The sequence below is a fragment of the Anomalospiza imberbis genome, chromosome 4, assembly GCF_031753505.1.
Source record: "Anomalospiza imberbis isolate Cuckoo-Finch-1a 21T00152 chromosome 4, ASM3175350v1, whole genome shotgun sequence".
NCBI classification, from domain to species: domain Eukaryota; kingdom Metazoa; phylum Chordata; class Aves; order Passeriformes; family Viduidae; genus Anomalospiza; species Anomalospiza imberbis.
This window is the reverse complement of record NC_089684.1, coordinates 60700877-60728356: the sequence shown is the minus strand read 5'-3', so window position 1 is coordinate 60728356 and position 27480 is coordinate 60700877. Positions and strand designations below refer to the sequence as shown.

Genomic DNA, 27480 nt, shown 5'->3' with positions numbered 1-27480 from the left:
TGGGGGTGGGGAATCAGGCTAGTGGAACAGAAATTTCCATTTAGACTCATAGTCAGACCCAGAAATATCATCTCGACCACTAATTTTTAAGGCAGTAAAATCTATTTCATATTGTACATTCTTCCCCACTTTGATAAATCACAGTCTTCCCAAAGGGATTAGAGTGTAATTTATATTAAATCATAAGCTTGTACATGATACATTTTTCAGTTACTAAATGGCAAAACTGGAGAACAGTCAGTACTTTCAAAGGGAAAAAGGAAGCTTGGAAGGAAGCTGTATCTTTATAAGAATTAACTGAGGTGTACAGTTGCACTTTGCTGTTGTTACATGAATAGCTCTGTGTCAGAACAGAGCTGCTTGCTGAGAGAGCTTAATGAGAGGAAAATGTTACAAACAAACCTTGTATTTAATGTCCCCATTGTGCAGAAGTGACTTTGTTTTATAACTAGAGGTCATAGGACAAGCAGCAGGTTTTAATCTGTTATGAAAATGGGGGTATGAGCACATACTTATATATACACGTACTTATACATACTTATGAGTATGAGCACATGCTCATAAGGACTCTTTTGTCTTTGGGATGTGTTAATTTACCAGGCTCTCCACAGTGCAGGTGTATTGCTGACATGCTTGACTTGGTTGGATAGAGAAAAAAAAAAGTTTTGATTAAGTGTAAAATCTGTTGCTTCAGTTTAGTTTTGCAGTATATTTATATGAAAGTTTTTAAGAACAAGTTAAAATGTTTGTTTCAGAGTTATGATTGTTCAGACTCAGAGCAGATGGGCAGGGCAGAATCATAATATTTTTCTTTAATTAAATGGTAGGCTTAATTGCGGAGGTGGTGGTAGGTTGGTGCCTGTCTTTCTCTTCTCTTCTCCCTTCTCCCCCCAGTATCTACTATAGAACAAGTCAGTTTAGTATTTTTGTCCATGGCCTTCAATTGATTTGCCTTACTCCTTTTCCAATTTACCTTTTCCCAGGCCATGATACCTTCTTTGTTTTAAACCACAATTAACATAATGATAAATAAGTTTTGGGGGGAAAATAAAAAATGGATTGAAGCTGGTTAATTTATGGGTCATAACTAAAACACTACTCTTAAAAAACCCATAGTCCTTGTCTTTGTGAGGGCTGTTTCCTAAAGTAAGCACTTTAAACCAGCAGCATAATAGTATGTTTTGGTGCATTAAGTGCACATAAAGATTGTCAGGTGGTTGATAGCAATCCATGTATTAAGTTTGGACTGAATGGGAACCTAGGTGACAGAAAAGAGCAAAAATAGCATTAAATAAATGAGCAGATTAAATTATTATACTACATGTTATAAGAGCCATTGTGCCATGCTGTGGTATGGAAAGTACTATTACTTTTTGAAACACTGAGTTAAGACAGTGATAGAATAATCTGGATTTTGCTTTTAATAGTATGAGTTAGAAATTAAAATATACTTGATAGTATCTATTTTTTCAAATGCAGAAACCATTATACAGGGTGTTTATTTCACCCCTGCGTTTCCATTTTCTTTAATGCATTGGTCTTTGTTGATTTGTTACCATGATTCACTGTTACAGTGTGGGTTTGTTTTTTTTTTTTCCCCTGAAGTTGCATCTGGTATTCAGCTCACAATATCTAGTGCTTTGGGGCTTGTATGCACATTTAAGACTAAAGAAAAACTACATAACACTGCACAAAAAAGCCCTCATTTGATAGGGATATGTCATATGCAAAGAGGTGTTCTCATGTGATTGCAGGGCTTCATTAATGAGAAAACTAATGTAGTGCCAAGCAGCTGGAAAAAGATAAAGGATTTTTAGTATTTAATCATTAATTTTATTGCAATTTAACCTCTTAAAAATTGCACTCACTTAAAACCAAACTGATTTATTTTCTGGTGTAGATCTCTATCAAGTAAAACACAAAATGGGTAAGATTGGAATGAATCACAGTGGGTGACCTGGTGCAACCTCCCTGCCCCAGCAGATCTCTTATAACTACTTTCAAGATCTTGTGGATTGATATCAATCTTAAAACTTACTAGAATGTTGACAGACCATGAATTAAGTTGGCTGCAATACTATTTATGGTCTTTGCTAGTTTGTGTCTGGGTAAGAGATGGTAAAATACGATTTTTAGATGGAAGGGAGATGAGTTAGATGTATGTAAGAGAATATAATGATAGAGAAAGCTCATCATGCTGCATTTTTTGATCTATATTTTTTATTTGAAGTAGTACCAAAGGACGGTTTAACCTTCCACCACTACCGCTACCATCACAGCCTTTAGACTTATTAATACCTTCATTCACATGTTTCTGTATACCAGTGCTGATAGCAATACCATGTGGGAAGAGACTTGACTGGTGTGGTCTGTCTAGTAACAGACTCGTGATAATCAAACCTCAAGTTGGTTTAGACTGTCCTAGTACACTACAGTTTCAGAAATACTTACTTTGTCTGTAGGGGCTTTCTGAAAAAGCAAATTTGCAATTAAAGTGTTTAATTCCATGGGATACTAGCTCCTGGTAGAGCTATCAGCACTGGATTTGAACTAAGATTTGTTTAGCCTTCCAGTCTGTGTAGGTAACCCTGATGGCCTTCAGACTAGAGATTTTGATGCATACATATAATTCTATTTAAATAATCAGGTAGTCTGTAGCTTTGAAACCCTCTTGTCTTACAGATGTGGTTAGGTGTTGATGTACCAAATCAAGGTAGTAAACAGTCCAAGATGCAGTTGGAGGCCATCCTGCCCTGCCCTATGCTCTGTGAACTGACCTAGCTAGGCCTTGTTCCTCTATCTGTGAATGCGTGACTCATCGATATGGGCGTTTGTGTTGGGCCCATACCAACCTTGTTTAGTCCCACAGTGTTTTGTTCGCCCCACGGAAGCAAAGAAAGCAGCAGATGAAGCCAAGATGAGGTTTGCCCACATAGATGGAGATCATTTGACGCTGCTGAATGTCTACCATGCTTTCAAGCAAAGTAAGTCTGTCTCTGTTTTAGTAAAATTATTTATGCTTTGTGCTGCCAACTTCTGTTTCTGGGTTCCAAGGACAATTGAAAGGCTTGGATTTTGTTATTTAGGTGCTACTTTCCTTTGGGGGTCAAACAAAACCAAAAAACTACCCAAGTAATCTTGTAATAAACTGTTGAGCATGCAAACAAGCCAGGCTTTTAAATCAATGCTGGGTAACCTTGGACAGAAGGAAGCAAGTGTTCCTGTAATTAAGAAATATTGGAAGTTTAGCTAACATTAATTATAAAAAATAGGCATAATTGCTTAGTGATTTCTCAGGGAGAGCAGTGCAGAAAAAACTGTGAATTTGGAGAAGGATATGTTCTTAGAACAAAAACCTTTTTAATCCTCATTTTTTAAAGTAATTAGGAATTCTGTAATAAGGCTTTGGAATAGATTGAGAGGGGAAGGGATGATGCATCAGCAAGAAGTAACATAGAACTGTATGATACATATGTTTCAATTACATCATTTCTGAGGATGGAATTTAGAGAAAATGTATGATCCTCTTCAACATAGCCAAAGTGTATTTTAGCAGTTTAAAGAAGATAAGAATGAAGAGGTGAAGCTAGGAGTTCTCTTCAACAATGAGAAAGTGACCCACTTTTTTTCAACTGACATATATTGGTGGCAAATAAAAAGATTGCTCTAAACTGCCAGCCATGTGAACTGAGGTGCTCTAGTTATACTTTCCTGTTAGCAAACAAAAAACAAGCAGTCTTTTTACCCTGAGTAAAAAGAAATGCAGCTTAATGCCCCTGTTACAGGTTTGATGTAGAAATTCTGTATTGAAACCTGTCATTATGTGACAATCCAAAATAAGTGCAAAAGTCAACAAATACATTGAGTTTACAATACAAACAGTACAAGTTTTATTTCCCTGTTAGCTTTTTCGTTAATGAAATTCAGAATGTCTGGCAGACAATTTGTGCACGTTTCTGGAAACCATTGCTTTAATACTGAGATTACTGAGGGATGGAGCTATTTCAGGAATTACCTTGTGAAATTGTGAATTGTCTTCTGGAATCAGAAGACAAAATGCTACTACTGTTAGTATACAGAATAGTATAAAATATTTATGGGTTATCCATGATGCATAGTTCAGTTGGCTCAGAAAGTAGTATTGCTATGGTACTGTACAGTAGAATCATAACTGTACAACAGCTTCATTCATACTTCACTTAAAATATATTCTGTAAGGTAAAGTGCAAGAAAGAACTTGGACTTACCTTGACTTCCATACCCTTCATTCTTTTCAGTGTGAATTAAGAAGAGTCTCTTCTTTCAAAGAGTTACCTTAAGTTTTAATTCTTAAGGCTGACTTTGTTGGATTATTAAACTGACAAAGATTAGAAGAGCATTACATGAAAAGTCAGAGAATTGCTAGGGAGAACTGGGTTTCTTGATGTGAAACATGCACATATTTATACTGACAGAATTGCTGAGGCTTGCTGTTTTCATCCGATTTCTCAGAGCTACGAGCAGTAGGAACAGAGTAGAGAGTTCTGTTACAGTGGGTGTATTTTACCAGTCACATTTACTTAAACTGCTGTGAGGTGTGTCACACTTAGAGAACAGACTGTATAGCTCTTAGCTGTTACTTGAATGCTTAATTCAAGTAGGGTTTCATTTCTCATATACAGCGTAGATATATACAGTTGTCTTGTATGTTTGTAGCATGCTGCAGTTAAAGGCTGTGCAGTGTTCCTGACATCATGTGATGTTTTACACTTCAAGTTTGGAAGAGGGTTTTTCTAGTTGCAGAATGGGATTTTTGAGTTGTCCAGAATTTAGTGGTATGGTATTTCAGTAAAACAACAGTGATTGTGTTTATGTTAATTGATGAGGGGGGAAAAAACCCTGCTTTTCTTCTGTCCTGTCCATGTGCTTCCTGAATAGAAAAGTTTTGGCAAGTTACCTAGTGCAGGAAATCAACTGAATAAACTAAGAGCTGTTACCATTTATAAAAGTTTATGGTTTTTTTTTTCTGGTTCATCTGACTGATGAATTGGTTAGTCACCATTTTATTTATTTGTTCTAATTTTGATTCATGTTTTCTAATGTTGCAGATCATGAGTCGGTTCAGTGGTGTTACGACAACTTCATTAACTACAGGTCCCTGATGTCTGCAGACAATGTACGCCAACAGCTGTCACGAATCATGGATAGATTTAATTTGCCTCGTAGAAGCACAGATTTTACCAGTCGAGACTATTACATCAACATAAGAAAGGCATTAGTTACTGGGTATTTCATGCAGGTATGTGTGCATTCTCCTAGGGAAATTAGTTCCGTGTTTATGTGGCTCATAATGGTAGTATCATTGTTAGAGTTTACTAAAGCTTGATAAATGTTACTTAAATTGCATGTGGCTAACTGTATTACCATGTAGTTTGTCAGGTTGCTAAGTAATGACACAAGTAGTACATTCTTTAGTCAAATGGAAAAAAAGTTGAAGGCAATCTTATCAGTATATCAAAATCTCCTTTCTGGTATAAGCATTCATGAAGTAACTACGTAAAACATTTCAAAGTAACTGCAGAATATGTGGTTCAAAAGTTATTTGTATTCTCATACAAAAGGGGAAGTATAGTGGTATATAAATATGAGAAATATGTGATATTTACAGAGAGAGAGTATTTTCATTTGTACATTTTCCCCATATTTATATTTCACTTTTCAATTACATGAGTCAGATACTGGAGTACTTCTGTAATCTCAAGATGTATACTGTTTGAAATGCATTTGCCACTTGAGCCAGGATGCTATGGAAGCCAGTCTCCACTGCTGCCACCTGCATGCTTTGCATTTCAGGTTAAGCATGCCCCAAGCTAGAATGCAGACTGCTGGGTTTTTGTCTATCTTTTGGTTTGGTGTTGGTTTGTTTTTTGATATTTTTTCCCCTTAGTCCCATCCTGCTGTGTTTTTTCTCTTAAACATTCATCCTTAAGACTGCTAGAGTCTCTTTGCTGGCTCTTGCAGATAGAAACTTCATCCTCATTGATTCTGGACTGTTGTGATAATGCTTTTCATAGCAAAAAAGCATTTGACATGTCTCTGCAACATCTCTGCTAGAGCATAAAGCCTCAATTCTGGAGAGCACACTTTTGTTATATTTAGGAGGCTGACCAGTGCCCATTGCATTTTCTGATTTTTCCCTTGGGCTGCACTCTTTGTGGTGTTGAAACAAACACTTGCTTTTGGTCAGTGCTGTGCAGGTGAGGATGGCATGGGCCTGACAAGCACTGCACTTACACACCCAAACTGGGGCACGGACTTGGGCATCCTGTCCTTAAACTGCCCCTGCCAAGTGTTGTCTCCAGTGCTCAGCCAGCCAGTCTGCAGCAAAAACATGTTCCTGGGTTTTCAGAATACAGAAATATCCATGTCAGCAACTGCATTTCACTGTCATCCAAATGGGGGATAAAGGCTGTTGGTTGCTTTTAAATAATTAAATGGTTCTAAAGCCTTACTTGCTGTAACCTTTCAGACAAGTAGGCTGTAACGATGTTCAGTCCTTGAATTTGGGACATGTTTTCTGCATATTTCTTGGCAAATGCTTCAGAACACATTCCCACCTACACATTTAATTCTGTAAATATTTTGAAAGATAAAGGACAGTTCTGCCCAGCATTCCATTTTGGGCCCCAGGCAGGTCTAAGCACCACAGCTGCACTTTTCTTTGGCACTATACCCCATGCCTTCTTTCATTTAATTGGACCTTTGGGGAGGCCATGTACTTGGAAGTTGGTGTGCTCTCTGTTTGTTTTATGCTACTGGGAGCGCATCTCTTCCTCTAATTGGTGTTTTCCTATTAGAAAACACGTATTCCTATGCATGGGGAGCTGCACCAGTGTTGGTGCAAGTAGATTTTTGGTGTCTGTGTTGCAGGAGTTAAAGATCTGACTTAGTATTTTTGCTGTGAATACAGTAGTAAGTAGACTCATGCAGCTGAAAATTAAAGCCTGTCTGGAAGTCTCCTTGGGCTTCCATGGTCAGTAGGTTGTTTAGTGCCTCCTCACTCAAAATGCCTAATAGAATTTTTGGAGTGTATCAAGATATAGCTATAGCAGACCTGTTTAAACTATTTGGAGTGGAAGCCATTTCAGCCGTTACTCTTCTGCTTCAAAGTGTTTCAGTCAATTTTAGTTTGAGTTTCTTCAACTCTTTAAACATCCATGATAGTGTGGTACCTATTTGACCTTGACTCTGAACCTTTTATGATGAACTCCATGTTGCTTTAAGGAACCTTCAGCAGAAAAGTTTTAAATACTCAGATGTTATTTACCAGCAGCTGAAGTACTTACAGTTGTAGTCTGTATACACATTCCACCCTCTCCAAGCTAATATTCAGGCTGTAGCATTTGGGGGCTCTTGTTCAGAAAACTTTAGTAATGAAATGCATATATCATCCTTTGTCCTCTTAGTACAGAACATGTGTAGAATTCCAACACTTGCAAAATATGTGCATGTACTCTGGATAGCTTCTGCATGTAAAGTACTGAGGTGTGTGGACAACGCATGGCAGAAGTTGATTCTTCAAACTTTCTAAATTTAAAAAGGCAGTGTGAAGTGGAAAAAGCAGTAGTAGCCGTTGCCTTGAAATACTTCTCATTTGCTGCATTGTTTAAACTTTGGTAATTGCTTACTGTCCTAAAACCAGTCATAAAAATTCACTGTAGAATTCTCCGTACTTGTCAAGATCTGTGGTTTATGTCAGACAGCATAGGCTTGTAGTGACTATTGTAATAGTACTAGTTATGTAATCAGTACTAAGTACTGTATACCTGCCTTCAGTTGTGTGTCAGAGACAGATAAATGTGGAATTTCTGCTGGTGATGAATCATCTCTTTACCCTTCATATTTAAATGTAAATTTGAATTCCAGTAAATCTGCCATAGTCAAGCAAAGTGAATAGTAAAATAATTTAAAACTGTCAACAGATCTGTGTATAGTAAAACTTCTGGAAAGATAGATATTGAGAAGTTCAAGGTAGGTTAAAATTTTTCTGCTGTGTCTCAGATTTCTTTTAATTCTTAAAATGCAAAAATTTTTAAAATAACTTTTTGTATCACACATCAGAATATGCAAAGGATATGTAAAATACAGCAAGGTGGTCTTTGTGAAAAGAGAAGTACTGATTTCTCAATGACTTTGTTCCAAACATAGCCTGTCCTAGAAAGGGAGAGGGATTGGCATATTACACAACTGTAATACATTTGTAATTTGGTAATGAATTTCCAGAATTAGGTATAAGTTATTTTTCCTACTTCTGTTAAGTAACTAAGCATACTGTATAGGAGAATCTAAATAGGATAAATACTGTAGCTTAGTATTAGGTGGGGATCAAAGTAAGTCACAAGAATAGGTAGCCCCTTAATGGAGGCTTATCCCTGATACCCATTCAAAACTAAGCTTAGAATCTTTAAAGTGTTAATAGTAGCTGAAGTAACTGTGGTTAAGACTAAAGCAAAAAATAGTTACACTACAGAAAGTAAGCTAAGGAAACGAATTTGAAAAGGCAAGCAAATGACTTAAGGATGGGTCATCTTCCTCTTCGTGATTTTGGTTTATATCATTTGGCAAAAGCAACCTAGGTTTTTATCATTGTATTTTCAAACTAGTGTTGAAGACAGAACAAGATCTGATAGTCGAAAATTTAAATCTGAATTTAAAGGTGGAAGCAAGTCCTCTGTTCTCAAATCAAAGAATGGGTCAGGTTGGAAGGGACTACAGTTGGATTATCTGGTCCAGCCTCCCTGCTCAAACAGAGTCATCCTAGAGAACGTGGCATAGGATTGTGTTCACACAGTTCTGGAATATCTCCTGTGAGGGAAACCACAAACTCTCTGGGCAGTCTCTACAGTGCTCTGTCACTGCACAGTAAAAATGTTCTTTCTCATGTTCAAATGGAACTTCCATCCGTTTCTCTCTGTTGATTCTTGTCCTGTTGCTTAGCACCACAGAAGAGAGCCTGGCTCCTTGCTCCTGCCACCCTCTCTTCAGATACTGATTAGGAGCTGATGGGGTCCCTCTTCTTGAGGCTGAGCAGGCCCAACTTCCTCAGCCTTTCCTTGTAACAGAGATGCTCCAGTCCTTTCATCATCTTTATAGCCCTTATGTGGACCTGCTCCAGGAGCTCCATGTCTCCCTTGTACTGAGGAGCCCAGGTCTGAAGACTCCAGATGGACCTCACTAGGGCTGAGTAGAGGGTCAGGATCACCTCCCTCATCCTGCAGGCAGTGCTCTTCCTAATGCACCCCAGGATGCCATTGGCCCTCTTGGCTAGAAAGGTATCCAGATCAAGCTTGGAATCTTTCTTGGGAGATGTGACTTAGTCAAACACAGGCTATATATATCGTGGTCACTACAGAGGATGAACTTAAATGACCAGTACTGTACAGGAAGTTAGATGTTAGATGATTTGCCTTCTAATTAAAATCTCATTCCTTATGCTATTCAGTCTTTGGTGATTATTTCTTGTATGGAATTATGTATGTTTTGAAGTCTTTACGTCATCAGGCTCCTACAATAATAGAATGGTAATAAAATAAACTTACGACACAAAGGTGGTCAGTAGTGCATTTAATAGTATTCATTTTGCTCTTTAGGAATGCAGAAGAGTGGTGTAAAACTTTTTAATACATTCAGAAACACTCTTGCATGTACTCCAAGCAGAAATTTTGGAAATCTAGGCAACTGCCAAGGTTCCTTTGGTGCGTGCTAGCATTGGTTTGTCAGAAAGAACAAAGACCAATCATTTCTCTAAACTGTCTGTCAGGACTAGGCTATACATTGTTTCACTAAAATCTAAAATTTACTTAAATCTAAAAGGGCTGCATCTTGTGATGCTGTTGCTGCTTTTGACCTTTCCAGTGCATTTGGATTTAGTCTTAATGTTTGATTGAAGACCCCTGACTTCACCCTCTAGTTTCATTGACATGATAGCTAATAAATAAGCACAAGCATACTTAAAATTTCAGAGGAGGGTGTGTAATTCTTAATAAAATTGTGGTGAGAACTTGAAGTGAAACATTTTCCTCTTGTGGTATATGCCACTGTTTCCATTTGAGTCTGTCATGTTCATAGAAATATTATAATTGTCTCTAAATCATCAACCACGTGGGCTTTCTGGGGCTGCAGAGTAATCTGTTGCAGAGATGCATGGGCTGACTTGACACTTGCCCAGTCTTTTAGAGTCATGTTCAAATAGCCTAATTCTTTGTTGATCTCAGGGTTCAGGTATGTTCTGTAGTATCTTGCTTGCTACCACTACTCATCAAAAATATTAACCAATTTCCTAGATATACTCTGTATGATCCTGTGGTTTCTGTGGAAGCTCATGCTCTTTATACTCTGAAAAACACCACAGAATGGTTGAGGTGAAAGGGCCCTCTGGAGGACACCTGGTCCAACCACCCTTGTATTTACAGGCGCTGGTATTGCTTGCAAGCCAGGGTTTCAGAGGAGCGATACTAGCTGCCTCCCATTTTTCTTTGTTTGCTCCCTTATGTCAACCTTGGTGCCTTCCTAAGCCCATTCTAAATTCTTTCAGCTCAGTGACCTGGCAGGCCACTTAGAAAGTGGAAGCAAGAATGGGCTCAGTCAGCTGTGCTGGAATAGTGCAGACCAGGAAGGAGCAGGAAAATGCAGCAGCCGTCAGATCACTGTGGCTTGCTCTGGAGCCATGGCTTCACTGTGTACTTCCCCACAGAGCTGCCATCACTGACCCTGAAATTCTTTACCAAGATGTGTGCCAGCAAGCACACTCTGTATAAACATCTAAAGAGGAGAAATACTGCAGCTCACTGATACCTCAGGATTGAAGCCAGTCACAATAGTATGTAACCACCTAAAGGTGGCTTGTCCTTGATATCAGTGGTCTAAGGAAATGTTTTCTTTGTAATTGGGGTTATTTTAATTCTTGTCCTTCCCTGGAAATTAAAAGCTAATTAAGAGACACATTTCTGTAGCATTTATTTTTCTTTGAGTATGCTTCAGAATTATGCAAAGGCAATAAGAAACGTAACTCTACTGTTACAAATTACATGCAGAAGAAAATTATATTTGGGAAAGGTTGAGCATAAGACTTTACTGTTTTAATACATATGAGTGAGACTGAGGTGCTAAAGGTAAACTGTATTGAATTTAATGACACACTTCTCTAGAATGAAAGCTAAATAATGCATTGGTCTGTCTTTTTCTAGGAAGAAATAGAACAGGTAAAATAGTTACTTTTGTATGTGTGTGTACTTCTGATCTGAAAAATGAAATTGATTTTTAAACAAAACTTAGTTTGAAAACAATCGTAATCCCACCACAAGATGTGCTGTTTGTGCCAGGCTTGTGACACATGAGTGTCTAGTCTGGCTTGCACCTGTACTGCTGTTTAATGTTACAGATGTTATACTGAGTTGAATAAAATTAGGCCTAAATAATTACAGACAGTGTGCTGCTAATCTCCATTTAAAGGAATGTCTTCTGGGTTTCTGGACTTGAAATAAACTGTTACCTCTCAAATCTTGTGTGACAAAATTTGCAAACTATTGAAATACTTTGTTCTACTCCTAAAACACCTTCTGGATATTAAAGGTGAAATATACCTGGGAATTCAAGAAAACAAGGAAGTATACAGTCTACATTAAAGGAAAACAGCTAATGATCTTATTAAAAATGTCTTTTGGATGTCTTTCAGCCATTGCCCAACCTATTTAATCTTTTTACTCTGTGTGTGTGTGTATATATATAATGAGAGGAGGTTATTTTCAGCTACTGGTATCAAAGGGTTAATTTTAGTTCCTTGTTCTGTTGGATTAGCTGTTTGTACAGAGGATATCATTGGAAGGATAACTGTCTGCTTTACCAAATCTTAATGAGCTTGGTATCGGCGCATCTTGGCCAGGCTGGCATTATTCCCTTTCATAGAGCAAGAAGCTTAGTCAGAGGGAGGTTAATTGATTTTCACCAAGGTCACAGCACAAGTGTGTCACTGAACCTACATTTTCCAGCTCTGAAGCTCAGGCTGGAACATAAACATTGTGGCTTACTGCCCCCACAGTGGCTACTGCAAATGAAATGCTTGAAGCAGATATCTGCAGTAGACCACAGTTGACTTGGTGTTGCAAACCTGTCCAAGTATATATTCCCTTCCTTTGTGTTTGCATTGCTGCTGTTCCAATAATGATTATTCTCTTTGGGTGATAATTATTTTTGTATGATAACTGAATTGTGTATTAGCATATACACATACCATGGTAGTTAGCAAAAATATCTGGCATCTTGATTGTGTCTATAAAAAACCATGAATACTTGAAGTGGTCAAGTAACGAAGTGGTCAAGTAACGTGCCAAATTTAGATGAGGTTTGAAAGTTGGGTTAGTATGTTTTGTATGGAACACTTAACAATCAGCTTGAAATTGCTTCATTAAAAAATTGCCTGTGTTAATGGAAAAAATGTCTTTTTATTTAGGTGGCACATTTGGAGCGAACAGGGCATTACTTAACAGTGAAAGATAACCAGGTGGTGCAGTTGCATCCCTCCACTGTTCTTGATCACAAACCAGAATGGGTGCTGTATAATGAGTTTGTCCTTACAACGAAGAATTACATCCGGACATGTACAGACATCAAGCCAGAATGGTAAGCCAGAGTATTGCAACAGTCATGATCTACTGTAGAGTTCTTGGGTATTTTTTTTCCTTAAGTTGTTGTAATTCTTCACTTTCCCTGAAGCTAGTTTTGCAAAAATGGTTTGAGGAATGGCAGTGGAGATGACTAAAGGTTTTCTTTGTGGGTCCTTGTGTTTAGACCTCTGATGCCTGGACTCTGTGGACAGTGCTCAGCTTGACTTAGAACTAGTTACTTCAGTAAGCCTGGAGCTGCTTAGAGTTGCGAGGTTTGGGGATATGTCCTAGCACCCACTTGCATACCTAAGTTAGGTATGAGTTAGGAGATACCAGTACCTCAGTATCAGTGCTTCTGTTCTCAAGATCTAGGACTTCTTCTGTCTGATTTTTTTCAGAAGGCTCTGAACAGCATTTCATGCTTTCTTAAAATTCTAAGGAAAGAGACAATAATAGTGGTACATCTTCCCATGTCATTATACTTATTCATCAACTAAATATATTAGGGAAATCAGAAGCCTGAATCTCTGCAGACAAGCAGAGATCTGAAGCATCTTGCCTGTCTTTTGAGGTTGTACTTTAATTATCAGGTTGTAGTAAGCTTTGGGGACATGGGAAGCTCTTCAGTTGCTGTAATTTTACTGTTGTGTAGGAAGAGTTAATGGATTCATAAACTGGAAAACACAACATATATATTTATATTGTCTGTAGTATCTTAATGGAAAATGTGTTTGAATCCCTGCTTAGAAATCTTGGTTCAACAAACGCTGTCTAACCTAAAGCAGGATCCTGTGGCCTTGGTTTTATTTTTAAGTTTAAAACAGCTAAGGCTGACCTATACTCTGACACAAGTGGAAGTGGTTGTTTGTGTAGACTTCTGTGGCTGATGGACTCTGACATTAAGCAGGGGCTCTGGCTGTGTGGGTTGCCATGGCAGGTACTGAAGCAGCACCAAGAGTCTGTAAGGGGCATGTGGGCAGACAGGAGCATCTCATGAGACTCATGTGTGTGCTTTTTGCTTTGAACTTGGACACCTGGCCAGGATGGCGCTCCCACTTTAAATGTGTGTGCGTGTGTGTAAATTTCAGTTAGTCTTAGAATTGCAGAATGAGCTGAAAATAATGGATAACTTTTGTTTCCTTCAGTTGTAGAATTTCTGTAAAATGCATCTTAAAGTTTGAGTATCAGTAACAAGCTTTTCCTTTTTTGACAGGCTGGTGAAAATTGCCCCTCAATATTATGACATGAGCAATTTTCCACAGTGCGAAGCAAAGAGACAGTTGGATCGCATCATTGCCAAACTTCAGTCCAAGGAATACTCACAGTACTGAATTTATGCTTTGAACTGAAGTTATTCAGAGGACAGCTTTAAGAGATGAAAGGATTCAAAGTTCAAGTTGTGCTCTTCACTTTGGTTCAATAATGGCCTTTATTTGAAAGCTTTTTAATTTTTCTTTACAGTAAATATTCCATTCTGATTTCATAAATTAAACATTTATGCCTCCCTTTTGTGTTGACACTGTAGCTCATACTGGAAAAGCTAATCAATGTTTTGCAGTTTATTGAAAGTAGTTCTATATATAACAATGTTATAAGCATTTCTTTAGAAATGGATGAAAATGCTTCTAAAAATGTGATTATCGACCATGGTATGCATGATCGTTGTAATTGTTGACATTCCTTTTAGAAGTTGTGAAATGTTACAACTTGTGCTTCTGTAGACACAATCTTTGGCTTCAGTACAAGGGTACTGACTTCAATAAAATCTATTTATACTAATTTTGTGCCACAGTATGTCAGTATTTCTATTGTTTTGATTGTAATAGGAGAATCCCATTTAGTCTCCCATTAAACTGCTGTTTGACATGGCAGTAGTTTAATATTTTAATACTAAAAGTACAGATGTTTAAGCAGCACAATGATGATATAATATGATGCATACAATGTTGATCCCTTGCAAACTTATTAAAATTATTTAGGAAAACTCAAAATGCATGCAGATGTGTTAGGAGAATGCTTTCTTCCAACATAGCCCTAAATATTTTTCAGACAGAACTGTAGTAGCGCGTCCTATAAAGTGAAGTGTGTGTGGCCAGGTAGAAATTGCTCTGCTGGGCAGTGTTCAGGTACTGTTTAGGATCAACACAAACAATAGCATAAGTGACACTGTAGATCAAATTACACTGCACTGTTGTAATTTTGTAGTGATTCTTCGTGAAATATGATTTGACAGCATAATTCCATGAGGAATTTATAATAAAATTTGATCACTGGGCTGGAGCACCTCTCTTAGGAGGACGGGCTGAGAAAGTTGGTATTGTTCAGCCTGGAGAAAAGAAGGAGGGAACCTTATTGTGGCCTTAAAATACCTCCAGAGGTTTTAGAAGAATTAGGATTTTTACTAGGGCCTGTGGTAAAAACTTTTACCAGTGACAGGACAAGGGCAAGGTGTTAACTCTGGTAGAGGGTGGATAGAGATCAGACATAAGAAAGACATTTGTCACTGTGAAGGTGGTGAGGCACTGCAACAGATTGTCCAGGGAAGTTGTGGGTGCCCAATCCCCCGTGTTCCAGGTCAAGTGGGATGGGGCTTTGAGCAGCCTGGTCTAGTGGAAGGTGTCCTCGCCCATGGCAGGAGGGTTGGAACTAGATGATCTTTTAAGGTCTGGTTTAACCCAAGCCATTCTATGGTTTAATGTATTTGATCAGATTTCTGTTTTTCCCTCTCCCTGGAATACACTGAGCTTTGGTCCTTCTGGCAAAGAGCAGCTGGATCAGCTCTTGCTGAAACTGGTTCCCTTAGGAAGAGGGCTGTAAGGCTGTAGGCTGTAAGGCTGAAGCAAAAATAGGTTATGTTTGCAGAGCTGATAACTAACCTCAGACTAATTTTAAGCACTGATGTTTGGGGTATCTTGTCCTATTTAAATCAGCAGTGGGCTATAAAATTACTTGGAATACTTGGAGGATTTTCTTCCAGTTCCAACTTTTTTTTTAAATTGCCATTTATATGATGGGGAGTAGAGAAGCGTTGAAAACTTCATTAGGACCTAAAATAGTAATAGTGAAGTTAAAATGTCAGAAGATCAAAATTTGAGTGGATTTATAATATGCAGTGGGACTGGGGAGTCTGCCTTGGGTTTGCTAAGTGAGAGGGAGTGTTAGATGAGTCTGGACTTTGTTACCCTACCAAACCATTTTCAGTAGGAAGGAAAGAGCTTCACTCTGCATAAAATGTAAAACTAGATTGTGTTTTCTGACTGCAGTTAGAAGAGGTTTTATTTAAAAAAGGGATTCTGAACTTCTTAAGCAGCTGGATTTCAAACTAGTATTCCTGAACATGCAAATGTTGGTTTTGTAAATTGCTGATCTAGGATGACTTGGGCTGGATATGTGGGGTTTCCTGATGGCTTGCTTATCCTCTATGTGGTGAGCGGAGGGGGCTGCTTTGTGCAATGCTGAAAACTGGTTGCTCCCCAGGTAAGAATTGCTCTGGTATTTGTGTGCAGCCTTCAGCTGACCGGAGTAGAACCCCCTTCTGCATGACTTTCCCTAAGTCTGGCAAGGGCCGCAGACAGTTCTCTGCTTGAAACGCCTCAGGGACCCCAGAACCAGCTGGCATCAGCTGCTGTAGCTTAGGTGCTTGGGGATGGGGGAGCAGATGGCTATGACTGTGACTGGAACTTGACACAGGAAAGACTTTGGCTTGTTTTTGGTGGTTTTCTTTTTCCTTGAATTGTCATACCCACAAGCTCAGCTTGGGCTGTGACAGCTGATCTGGGCTCTTTCACTGTGCTCTGTTTTTGCTACTAGGAATGCAAATTCTACTGGCCAAACTCACGTCCTCTGACAACTGTGCAACCCTGCCACCTTCCAATTAAGGTGGTGACACCTGGGCTTAATTAGAAGGCTGGTGGTGTCCCAGCTGTCATTGGGGACAGAGCAGGCCGGGTGCCCCCACCCCTCCTGCAAGCAATGGGAAACAGCTTTCCTGCTGGGATGCTGATGGAATCTGGGGGATAGTGCTTCAGGAATATATGGAAGCCTTGACACCTGGGGAACCTATTGCATTTGATAGTTACATGACACTTGTGTATTCCTGAAAACCCTGCCCCTTTATTGAAGAGCTAACAAAGCACTTGCAGTACTTGAGTTTAGGACTAAAGCATTTTCTTACAGGGGACTGTGTGTGCTGTGTGTGGAGTCTTTTGCTAAGAATTGAGTAGTGGAGAATGGCCCTGGGGTTGGAGTGGCTTTGTGCAGTCTGTTCTCTGCCCAGTACTGATCTCTACTTGAGGCCATTCAGGGGTTCAGGGCAGAAACACAGACTCACTTAAATCACTGTGGATACCTTAGAGTTACTGCAAATCTCGCTTTTGATGTAATTTTAGAGCCATATAGCAGTGGGAGAGGAGCCAGGTGTCTAAGGAGTCACTATCTATCTCTGAAGGAGTAATGACAGGGACAGCAGGGCTTCTTGAAGTAAGATGTTTCCTGGCTCCTACAGGGAAACTATCAGGAGCCACCTCCTTAGCTACTGCTGTCTCAGGGGTATAGCAGATGCATGCAGAGGAACTTAGGTTTGAGAGTAGTTGTGGGTTTTTTTAAAGTTCGGTGTTTAAAGATAAAACCTTGTTCCCTTTTTTCTGATGGGAAAAATGTCAAAAAAGGTTGCCCAGAGAAACAAAAGGAGACCAAGAAAGAAGCATAGAAATAAGACTGCTTTATCTATGAGTGTAGGGAGGTTTCTGTCTCCCTCTTAAACATGTTAAAAATACTCTGAACTCTGCCCATTGTCAGAGCTCTGGCTGCTTATACTTACATACTTAGGCAGAATGCAGTCAGTAAATAAGGGGAAAAGTTGGAAATCAAGAGTTTGCTGGTGTCAGACAAAAATTCAGCTTCTGTTTTGTTCCATGAAAAGCCACAACTGACTACACAACACCGGGGCTCTTTCTGTTGGTCTGTGGAGCACGGGTTCCCAAATAAACTACAGAGCTGCTCCCAGCAGCTGCAACATTTGCTGTTCTGCTGTGTTCCCTGCCTTACTGACACCACTTTAGAGTGTTCAGACTGCTAGTCAAGGGTGTACATGTGTTTTGGAGTAGACATGAACTGCTCCTTAGGATTAACTGGTTATCTGCTTTGGAACAATCTAAAAGGAAAAGTGATGTGTGGTTTACTTAGAGTGATCTTTTCATCAGAGTTGTCTGATGGTTTTTGAAAATATTTGGTTTGTATATAATAAACTGTTTATAGCATGGGACTTTTGGAAATACAGAATATGGATTAGATGACAGGAAAACATTACTAAGTGAAAGGAGTTATATTTTTTGAAAAGAGGAAGTCTTCAGTCTTAATTGTGCTGCTGTATAATACCTCACAGCAGTAAAGGGCTAGTATCAGTGTGAGGTAATAACTGTATTTAGGTTTGTTAGACACAGAGGTAGTTACTAATGGCTAAGTACATGTGGTTAGGTACATATCTTCATTATGGAGATACAAAGAAGTGATCAGTTAATACTGTGTTTAGATTAGGATTTAGAATTTTTGTAAGGGAATAGAATAAATGGTGACTCCATGCTTTGTCGTCTTCTGATGTCATAAAAGCCCCTGAACTCTTGCTTTTGGGAGATCTGTAGGTACTGCAGTGCTAAAGACAGATGCTGACGTTCCCTTGGGGTTTATGGGAATGTCTTCGTTCTTTGTACCTCTGCCCATTCATGGAAGCTAGAGAGCAGCTGGCGTGGGCCAGCCTGGGTTGGTATGTTCTGTATCACTTTGGTCAGTTCTGTGTGATCACCACCTCCCTTTTTGGATCAGGGCTTGGGACACAGCATTGGTTTGTGACATGTAACTTGCAGCCTGCAGCGCTACACGGTGCATACTGAAAACTGCTCATTATTTGCCATAAGAAATGCAGTTTAAAGCAAAAATGCTGACATTAGCTTTCACTATTGTCGTGGTTACATTTGAAAAGATACTGTAGCAGAAGTCAAACGGCAAAGAGTTTTCCTACCATCCAGTCCAGCTACCATTATTAATTTGTAATTAGATTGCTCTAGTTCATTGCTGATAATGTATAGCAATAAAAAGCCATAGCACACCATGACAGTAGAAAGCAGTTACATTGTAAAGTACACAGATTTATTCACTTAGTGTAGTTTGTGAAGATTAGACATTTATCTTGGTTTTAGAACAGCTGAGGGTTTTAATAATAAACATATATTACTATTAGAAGTATAATCTTACTCTGGTAGTTTGTTGACCTTTCAAAATTATTTAACTTACTCTGGTAGTTTATTGACCTAAATTTATTTAACCTTATGACTATGTATGTGACATTAGATTTATGTGAAGCAGAGGGGAAAATGATCTACTTGGTCAGCCTAGTTCGTTTTTCTAGTAGTACCTCTGACACTGGTAGCTTTGTTTTGGGGTATGTGTTTCCCGGAACTGTTCCTAGAATGGGCCATTGGTTCCCAGTAATACAATTGTCTCATATTTTTAAGCTTCAAAGAGGCAGCTTTAAAACCAGAATGAAACCATTATGAGAGCATTTGCTGCTCTCTTCTCTTTTCCTTTCACAAATGACAAGCTTGGGCTGCCTCTTAATTGGCACTGATGTATTTGAGATAAGTGGTTGGCATCAAGGAGATCCAAGCTTCCACTATCAAGGGATTAAACTAAATATGGTAACGGCAGTGAAATAACATTCCTGTAGATAACAAGACTAGTTCTGCTGATTGTAGGTGTTTGATCTTGCAGTTTCAACTCAAATATAGTGGTTTCTCAGGAACACTGAATGTATGTTGGACAGATGATAAAATAATTTTCATTTGTGTACATCTCAGCTCTGAGTGGTTCTTCCAGCTGTGAAAGCTATGCAGTAGTTTTGTTGTATAGAAAAATAAAACATAGCACAAATTAATGCTGATAATAAATATTTCTTGTGGCTTTAAACATGTGTTATTTTGGGTTGGTCTTATTCCTTTAGCTAAAGTAGGCCTCTTGCCTTCCATTTTAATTCAGTGTTAATTTTGTGAGCCTATTCCATTAATGTTCCCAGCCTCATTGCTTCCAGCAGCATAAACAATAAATACTTAGAGCATCAGCTCTTACCGGGCTCCATTGAGTGGAGGCTACTGGTGGATGTATTTCCTGAATGCTTTGTCTATTTAAATATTCAGCTGTGTAGTCAAACCACTTCTTATATTAGTAACCAGTTTTAACTTCAAAAATATCAACCTTTTCAGCTTTATGAAGATGCTGGTGTTTGCTATGAAAATTCGTGTACTGCTTTAAAGACTCACAGACGTAATTTGACCTTTCAAACCTTAGGATGGTATCTTTGAGGTTATTTCATTTTGCATGTTGAGTAACAAGTAACTGATAAGCCTTTACTGTGACAGGGATAATATCGTTCTTTTAAAGAAATAAATGCCCTTTGAACCCTTCCTGAAAGACTTACCATTTGTACAGAAAGGCTTACAATTTGTACAGCAGCAGCAGCAGCAGCAGGTTTGAAGCAGTGTGAGTCACGACATGTTTCTCTAAGCAGCTGTCCAAGAGGGCATTGACAGCTTTGTTCCAATGTGTTACTGGTTATACAATATAATGGAAGTAAACTCAAATTACTGCTACTTATACATACTTTAAACAAATACTTTTATTAAGAGCAGAAATCAAATACAAGAATTGGCAAGAATTTAAAATTCCAGTCTTGATGTTTACAATATGTACCCTGTTTGTTGAAAACTGACATTTAATATTCTGTAAATTTATGGACAGAGAACAGTTTCTCCTTGTAAGCAAGCCAGTGTTAAAGTGTGTTTGCTCTCAAGCTCCTTGCTGGACTTGCTGCTATGTAAATGCAAACACTATTCAAATGTCTGTTCTCTACATTCTCAAGCATGGTCAAATACAAGGTTGAACAGTAATGTGGTAGTTCTGACTCTTCTGCAGCCTACGGAAATCCTGCTTGTTTCTGGAGGAGAATTACGGAAGGAAAAGTGAATAGGAAAATCTCACTTTGAGATCTCATTCATAATTACATTTGTTCTTCACAAAATAATTGTCTCTAATGGGTATTATTTTTGCAAGTAAAGTTTAAGCATCCAAATATTTGTAGTCTAATGGCTTGATATGAGTCTAAATCTCTCATTAGGTACAGTGAGGTCTTAGAAATTAATTTGCTTTTATTTTTAGCAAACTAATTTGATCATAAAAACAACTCTGTAAATGCTGGGTTTTCTAGACTCAGAGTAGAACTTCCTAAATGAGGAACAAAGTCAACAGCAAATCTTTGTTCTTACTACTTAAAAAACTTCAACATTAAAAAACCTGCTTTAAAAAAAAACCCAGTTTATTCTTTCCCTTGATTTTGGCCAATACGTAAAGAAAAGGACATGGGCTTACAAGCTGCAAAACCATTTCTGGTACAAATGTGTGCCTAGGTTTTCTCCTAACAAGGTTTGTTTTTCTTCATTGGCTTGAATATGATGTCACTAAAGAAATCCAAACTTAGTGTTCTGTCAAAACCCTTTGAAACATCTATCAATTATTTCTGAGGCTTTGCTGCCTCTTTGTGGTATTTCTTGTGTAAAAATGGAATTCTGTATTGATCAAATCTTTTCTTGGGTTTGTGCAAAAGACAGTTAAGTGCAATTTCCCCAAGTTCTACTACGTGTGGCTGGGAGTCTGTCTTCCTTCCTCCTCCACGTTCCTTCCACGTGATACAGGATGTAGTGCCAAAGGAGTAGCTAAATACTGTTTGAATCTGTAATACAGTTTGTGATGGGAAGGTGCTACTCTGTATCAATGAACTTTGAATAATGTGCTGAATTAGGTGTAGCCTCCTGCCTTTTTCATTATCTGAGCATTGAGGAGATCTCCTCGCACCTTTCAGTACATCCATCCTTAGACAACATTTTTACCGTGACCAATAAAATAATGCTGAGTCCACTCCTTCTTCATCACTCAGTACTTTGCTAATGAGCCAAATGTACCCAGAAGCTGGCAGAATAGCTGGGGGGTGGTTCTCAGATGTAAAGATACTTACACTAGAGGCAGGGACTCATGACAAGCTAACCATCTTGATTCCTGCTAATTTGGGTTATTCTAGGGTTCTCCCCCCAGCTCTGATTAGTTACTTCATAACTATAATCATGCAAACATAATCACAGGAATGTTATTTTGGGGAAATTATAATCTGATAGAGCTTTAGCAATTTATTTACATTGTTAATTGGTGATGAGGCTATAAAAGTTATGAACTACCTCATAAGTTCATGCCTGCTGACATTTGAATGGCATGTATTCACTGGTTGTTATTTATAATTTTGGGGGTATTGAACTGATGGAGATTACTCATGTTGAAAAGCTGCTGGAAGGCCTGAACTAGGAATTAAATTATCATAGTGGCTTAATTTTGTTAACAGTCTCATTGAAAATATCTTGCTTGCAGGACAATCAAACTCATCAGTGTTCTGCTCTTCCACTTCAGTAGACAAAGTTTTAATCAGTGGCACACTTGATCTTGCAAAATTCAGGGAAAATAATTTCCTGCATTTTTGAGATGAGCAAAATTCATGTAATCTAGCTTTAAAACTCCTGTCACTTTTTTCTTTCTTTCTTTTTCAATAATCAGCTTTACTTCATTCAGTTGCCTTTTTCATGTAACTTCAATTATCATGATGACCCAATGCTTAGATGGAATTAGCTCATGGATGAAGAGCAAGCAACTGAATCTGAACTCAGGCAAAGCAAATAATAGAGTGATGGTGAGATCAAAACATTTTGAGAAATGTACCGTTTTCTGGCGGTTGAGTATTTTCAATTGGTCTTTGCATTTAGATGGCTTTAGAGAACCTTGTTACTCATTTCTGATGGTCTTCTGTAGCAGCACTAAAGAAAGAGTAGTTTTTTACTGTCCTTTTTTTTCCTTGGAGCTGCTATCCTATCTTAGCAGTCATCTAGCTTCAATTATTTTTTTAGCTTTTGGATGAAGCACAACAGCTTATGCAATCTTCACCATCTAGCAAACTTAGAAAAATGAGTTGCATTCCAGGCCTTGATTTTCTTCAGTAGTTAAGGCCTGAACTCAGCTCTGGGATTGGAGACCAGGAGTACCAAAGCCAGTGCTAGTTATTTCCTTGGTGTAACTGAACCTTCTGAAATAAGGGTATCAACTCTTTGTGCAGTAACGACAAGTATTTTTTTAATGGTATTGTGTAGCTGAAGTTTGGGAGTGGTGTCCTAGGATACTTTAGAAAAGCTGTATTTTGAATAATCTTGAGCTGTTATCCTAATATTGGAAACTCTGCACCTATAGCTCTTGTGGCTGAGGCTGCTGAATCCAATGTGCAGAAACTAGTCTGGGAACTCCAGGTCTCTCAGGTAGCTTGGAACTGGGCTGTGTAGCCATGTTAAGGTGAAAAAAGCTATTTGGATTTTACCTAGAATACAGTAAAAAGCCAGTGGAAAAAAATAACACTGAAAAGATGTTTTAGAGGTGACCACGGTTGCTGTGTTCTCATCCACTTGCAGTTTGATTCTCAATGATGTCTAATCTTACATTTTTGTATTACAGACACAAGTTATCTTTAAAGATAAATAGACACCTAAACACTCTGAAATCTCCACTTGTTTCTGCTTTAAGTAGGCTTTTACTCCTCTGGGGCTAATTCTTTTATAAACATTGTCTAACAATATTGCTTGACTTTTCCAAGGGTCTGGTACTTACACTGTTGATCTCCTCAAATATTAAAAAGATCTAATACCTAGCTCCAGAGGTGTTCATAAAGCCAAATAAAATGATTTGTTGGAAAGTGCCAAGGAAGCTTTAAGGTATTAGCCTAATAGAAAACCTATCAGTGGACTTCTAAAGCCTTTCCTCTTCAATTTTTATGGACTGTCTTAATTGACTTTTTATGCACTTATGAATAGGCTACAAAGAAAGTAGTTTCTTTTTTTCCTTTTTCTTTTACCTGCAAATAATATAGATGGACAGCTTCTAACTTTATTTTACAATATCTGATATTATAGACTTAACCTCTGAGAAGAGATTTTCAACTAATGAAGTCAGATAAAGTTACACATCTGTTAACACAAGTGACAACAGAGAAACTCAACTCAAAAATATATTGATCACAAGCTTTAAAAATATGGGGACCACAGCACTCAGCTTAGGTGCTACACTGACTACTGGAGGGATACTAAGCTACCTAAACAAAATGTACACCTATGGAGTATCACCTTCTGTTACAGAATCTTAATTTAGTGGCTACAGCTGAGTTGAACCCTGATTTTTCTGATAATCTGTCTTCTTACATGGAACGTGTAAATTGCCCAGGAATGGCTTTTCTATCTCAAATTCTCCATATGCTTCTCAAACCAAAGACCTCTAGAAGCCTTCCTTGCTCTTCAAGAAATTTCTAAAGAGATCACTCTGCATAAAGAAAAGGAAGATGCTCTGGCTTTTGCCTATAATGAGATAGTAGTTTCCTTTTTGAGAGGTCTCTGACAATACCTGGCACTTGGTGACACCAAGATAAGATCTATTTATTGTCTCAAACAACAGTCCTTGGCCCAGTCTTGTCTTGCTGCATTTCATGGTCTAACCCCAGCCAGCAACAAAGGCCCACACAACCACTTGCTCCTTCCCCACCTCCAGTGGGATGGGGGAGAGAATCATAAAAGTGAGAAAACTCATGTGCTAAGATAAAGACTGTTTAGCAGATAAAGCAAAAGCCATGTGTACAAAGCAAAACAAAAACAAGGAATAATTCACCCCTTCCCATGGGCAGGCAGGTGTCCAGCCATCCCCAGGAGAGCAGGGCTCCATCACATGGAAGGGTGACTTGGGAAGACAAACACCATCACTCAAAACGTCTCCTCTTTTTTCTTCCCCCAGCTGTATATGCTGAGCATGATGCCACAGGGTATGGAACATCCCTTGGGTCAACTGGGGTCAGCTGTGCTGGCTGTGTCACCTCCCAGCACACTCTGCACCCCCAGCTTTCTCACTGGTAGGGTGGATGAGGAGCAGAAGAGAAACCTTGATGCCATGTCAGCCCTGCTCAGCTATAACAAAAACATCCCTGTGTTATCAACAGTTTTCAGCACAAATCCAAAATACAGCCCCTCACCAGCTGCTGCAAAGAAAATTAACTATATCACAGCCAAACCCATCAGCCTCTTGCTGTCTGTGAGAAGGCAAGACCAGTCTAATGTAAAAGTTTCATCCTAATTCTCTTTTTTTACCTGAAAAATCCATTTTGGGAATAAATTCCACCCCCCTCCTACTCCTGCAAGAAAAGTTTCTATCTTATTAGACTTTGAAAATCTTTAAGGTGAAAACATGTAAGCAAAGAGCAAAGCAAATAAAATTCTAGATTGTATTTAATAATATGCTTTTCTAGTGCTTTGACAGTCTTTATCTAGTACCCTGGTATATTGTAACTGCACCATATCTCTGAAGATATTTGAGTGATTTTTCTCTGTTCCATCTGCACCAGGCCTTTTTTTTTCCAGCATCAACAAAGTATTAATGGTTATCCTGAGATTACTTTCGTTATTCAAACATTTAATGGCTTTTGCTGTTGCCTCCACCCCTCACCAATCCATTTTCCCAAATTCTTTACAAGAGTTTATTTATCTCCACTTTACTTCTTCCTTTTTACAGAACTGAATACACTTTTAGCATTTTTTCTATGGAGCTGTTAGTGCACTGGGATGGGATAACAGACAAGAGCTATTTGTGGATTTTATTATGTTTGGTTATACACTTCTAGTAGTAGAAGTAGCATACTGGTTTTTTACTTCACCACCACCATCACGGTGACAATGATGTTAGTGAGCTACCTCACACAACAGACAAAGAGATTATTGGCCATTTCAGTAATGGCTGATTGACTGAAAACACTACAAACGGTCTGGAGGAGAAACACATAAGGCTGTCAGTTTTCAGGTCTTGTTTTGCTGCCAGCAGAAGTGCACTCTGCGGAGGCCTTGAAAAGGCTGGGAGTTGTTCACAGCTACCAGCAAAGACTAGAATCGGATCTCCACTGGTAACTGATCACTGTGCAATTAAGCTTAACCTCCCACCAGTGATGGTCCCCCAGAGGAACTCTCTGAAATTCAGATGAAGAGATTTTGAGCTAGACCAAATGGTTAACAGCAGGGTGAGGAACAATGTTTGAAGGAAAAAGATAAGAAAAAAATCCCAAACAGTTAACAACCCATAATCTGTTTTAAGAGTTTTAAAGAACTTGGTATGAGAGATGAAGTATATCTGTCACTAGAGGAGAGGAAGTAGGGTAAATGCTACCTACTGAAGTGTATAAATACATCAGATATTGGGCGGGAAGCAGGGGGGGAAGTGCAAAATTTTCCTGGATAGAATAAATAGCTCAGAGGTCAGGCTATGCTGGAGTATAGAGTCAGAATAGAATGCACTAAGACTTAATATGAAGATGAAACATACAAAGTGAAATTGCTTAAAATTTTAGAAGTGAGGTGCTTTGAACACCGACCCCTCAGACAAAGGGAAATTCAAGAATGATGGTGAAATTACAAGGAATTTTATGCCTTTATTGTTGCTGTCTGAAAAGCTGAAATAAAATGATAAGCCATGTAAGTTTTGCGGGTGACTGATGAGCAGCCTAAACAGGATGAAGTCTCTGGAAGCAAATATGGGAGCAATCTGAAAAACATATAATTGTGAACATAGTGAACACCTTGTTTCTGATCTGCTTTCCACATTTTTTTACTGGGAATCTTAATGCTGTATTTTTAACTGGTTTAGGGCAGGATGAAAGGCTCTTTGACCTCATTGGAGACAGAGCTCTATGTCACAAATGTTCCTCTGGATTATGAATTCTTGGCTAGTCGCCTTTTGGACACTCAATTCACATCAAAAAGTTGAGTTTCTACTATGCTCAAGTGTGTGTCACAGGATTCCATACTTTCCATAATCATGCCACAGTTGTTTTCTCAACAAATGGAATGACCAAAAGATTCCATGGGTGTTACTAAATGGTGTTTTCTTCCTTGGCATGCCAGGTGAGGGGAACTGAGGACTTTCAGTGGACTTTTGATCAGTTGTGCCACAAAAATGTGTCTAGTCTTTTCTACTGATGGTTGTGGGCTGTTATGAATACTGGGTGTTGCTCAACAAACTATATATATATATATATATATATATATATATATATATGAAACAAAACAGCTATTCTAAAAAAACCAAAACCAAACCCATCTACATTATTTGCTTTACATTCACAATTAGCTGAGTTTTGTGCTATCAGTGTTAGCTGATGAGGACAATGTTCCCCTTGCCAGAGGTACTTGCTCGAGGTACTGGGTCTGCAAGCACGATAAGGCATACTCAAGGAGCGGAGTCAACGTAATCCAATCTATTTCCACTAATTTCCTGGAAAACACTTTAAGATCATTATATTTTGCATGACCTCTCCGTGTCCGATGAGCAATTTAGCGACGGCGGCCGTCCGTCAGTGTTTCCCTTCCTCAAGGCGGGAGGGTCCCCTGTACCCCGGGGCGCCTGTGCGGGGCTGCGGCGGCTGCTGAGGCAAACATCCCCCAAAAGGAGGAATCGGCGGAAATCGCACCTGTCAGGACGGCTCTTGAGAAGTTTCCCGTCGGTTTTCCCGCCCCGTTCTTCTCGGGCGCCAGCGCCCGGGCTGCGGCGCCGGTGTCGAGCCCGTTCCCGACGGCACGGCGCGGCACGGCGCGGCACGGCGCGGCACGGCGCGGCACGGCGCGGCACGGCACGGCGGGGCTGGGCGCGGGGCGGGGCGGGGAGGCCGGGCCGCGGCCGGGAG

The 27480-nt window shown here is 39.0% G+C and overlaps 1 protein-coding gene across 1 annotated transcript in view; it reads left to right on the top strand.

Annotated features, from left to right (window-relative positions):
* Positions 1-14420, top strand: part of DHX15 (DEAH-box helicase 15) — a 45661-nt gene extending 31241 nt beyond the window's left edge. The window contains exons 11-14 of the mRNA XM_068188800.1: positions 2862-2984; positions 5088-5278; positions 12488-12657; positions 13855-14420. Of these exons, the coding sequence (XP_068044901.1) occupies positions 2862-2984; positions 5088-5278; positions 12488-12657; positions 13855-13972 (602 nt within the window). The 3' untranslated portion in view covers positions 13973-14420. The remainder of the gene's footprint in view (positions 1-2861; positions 2985-5087; positions 5279-12487; positions 12658-13854) is intronic.
* The last annotated feature ends 13060 nt before the right edge of the window (positions 14421-27480 follow it).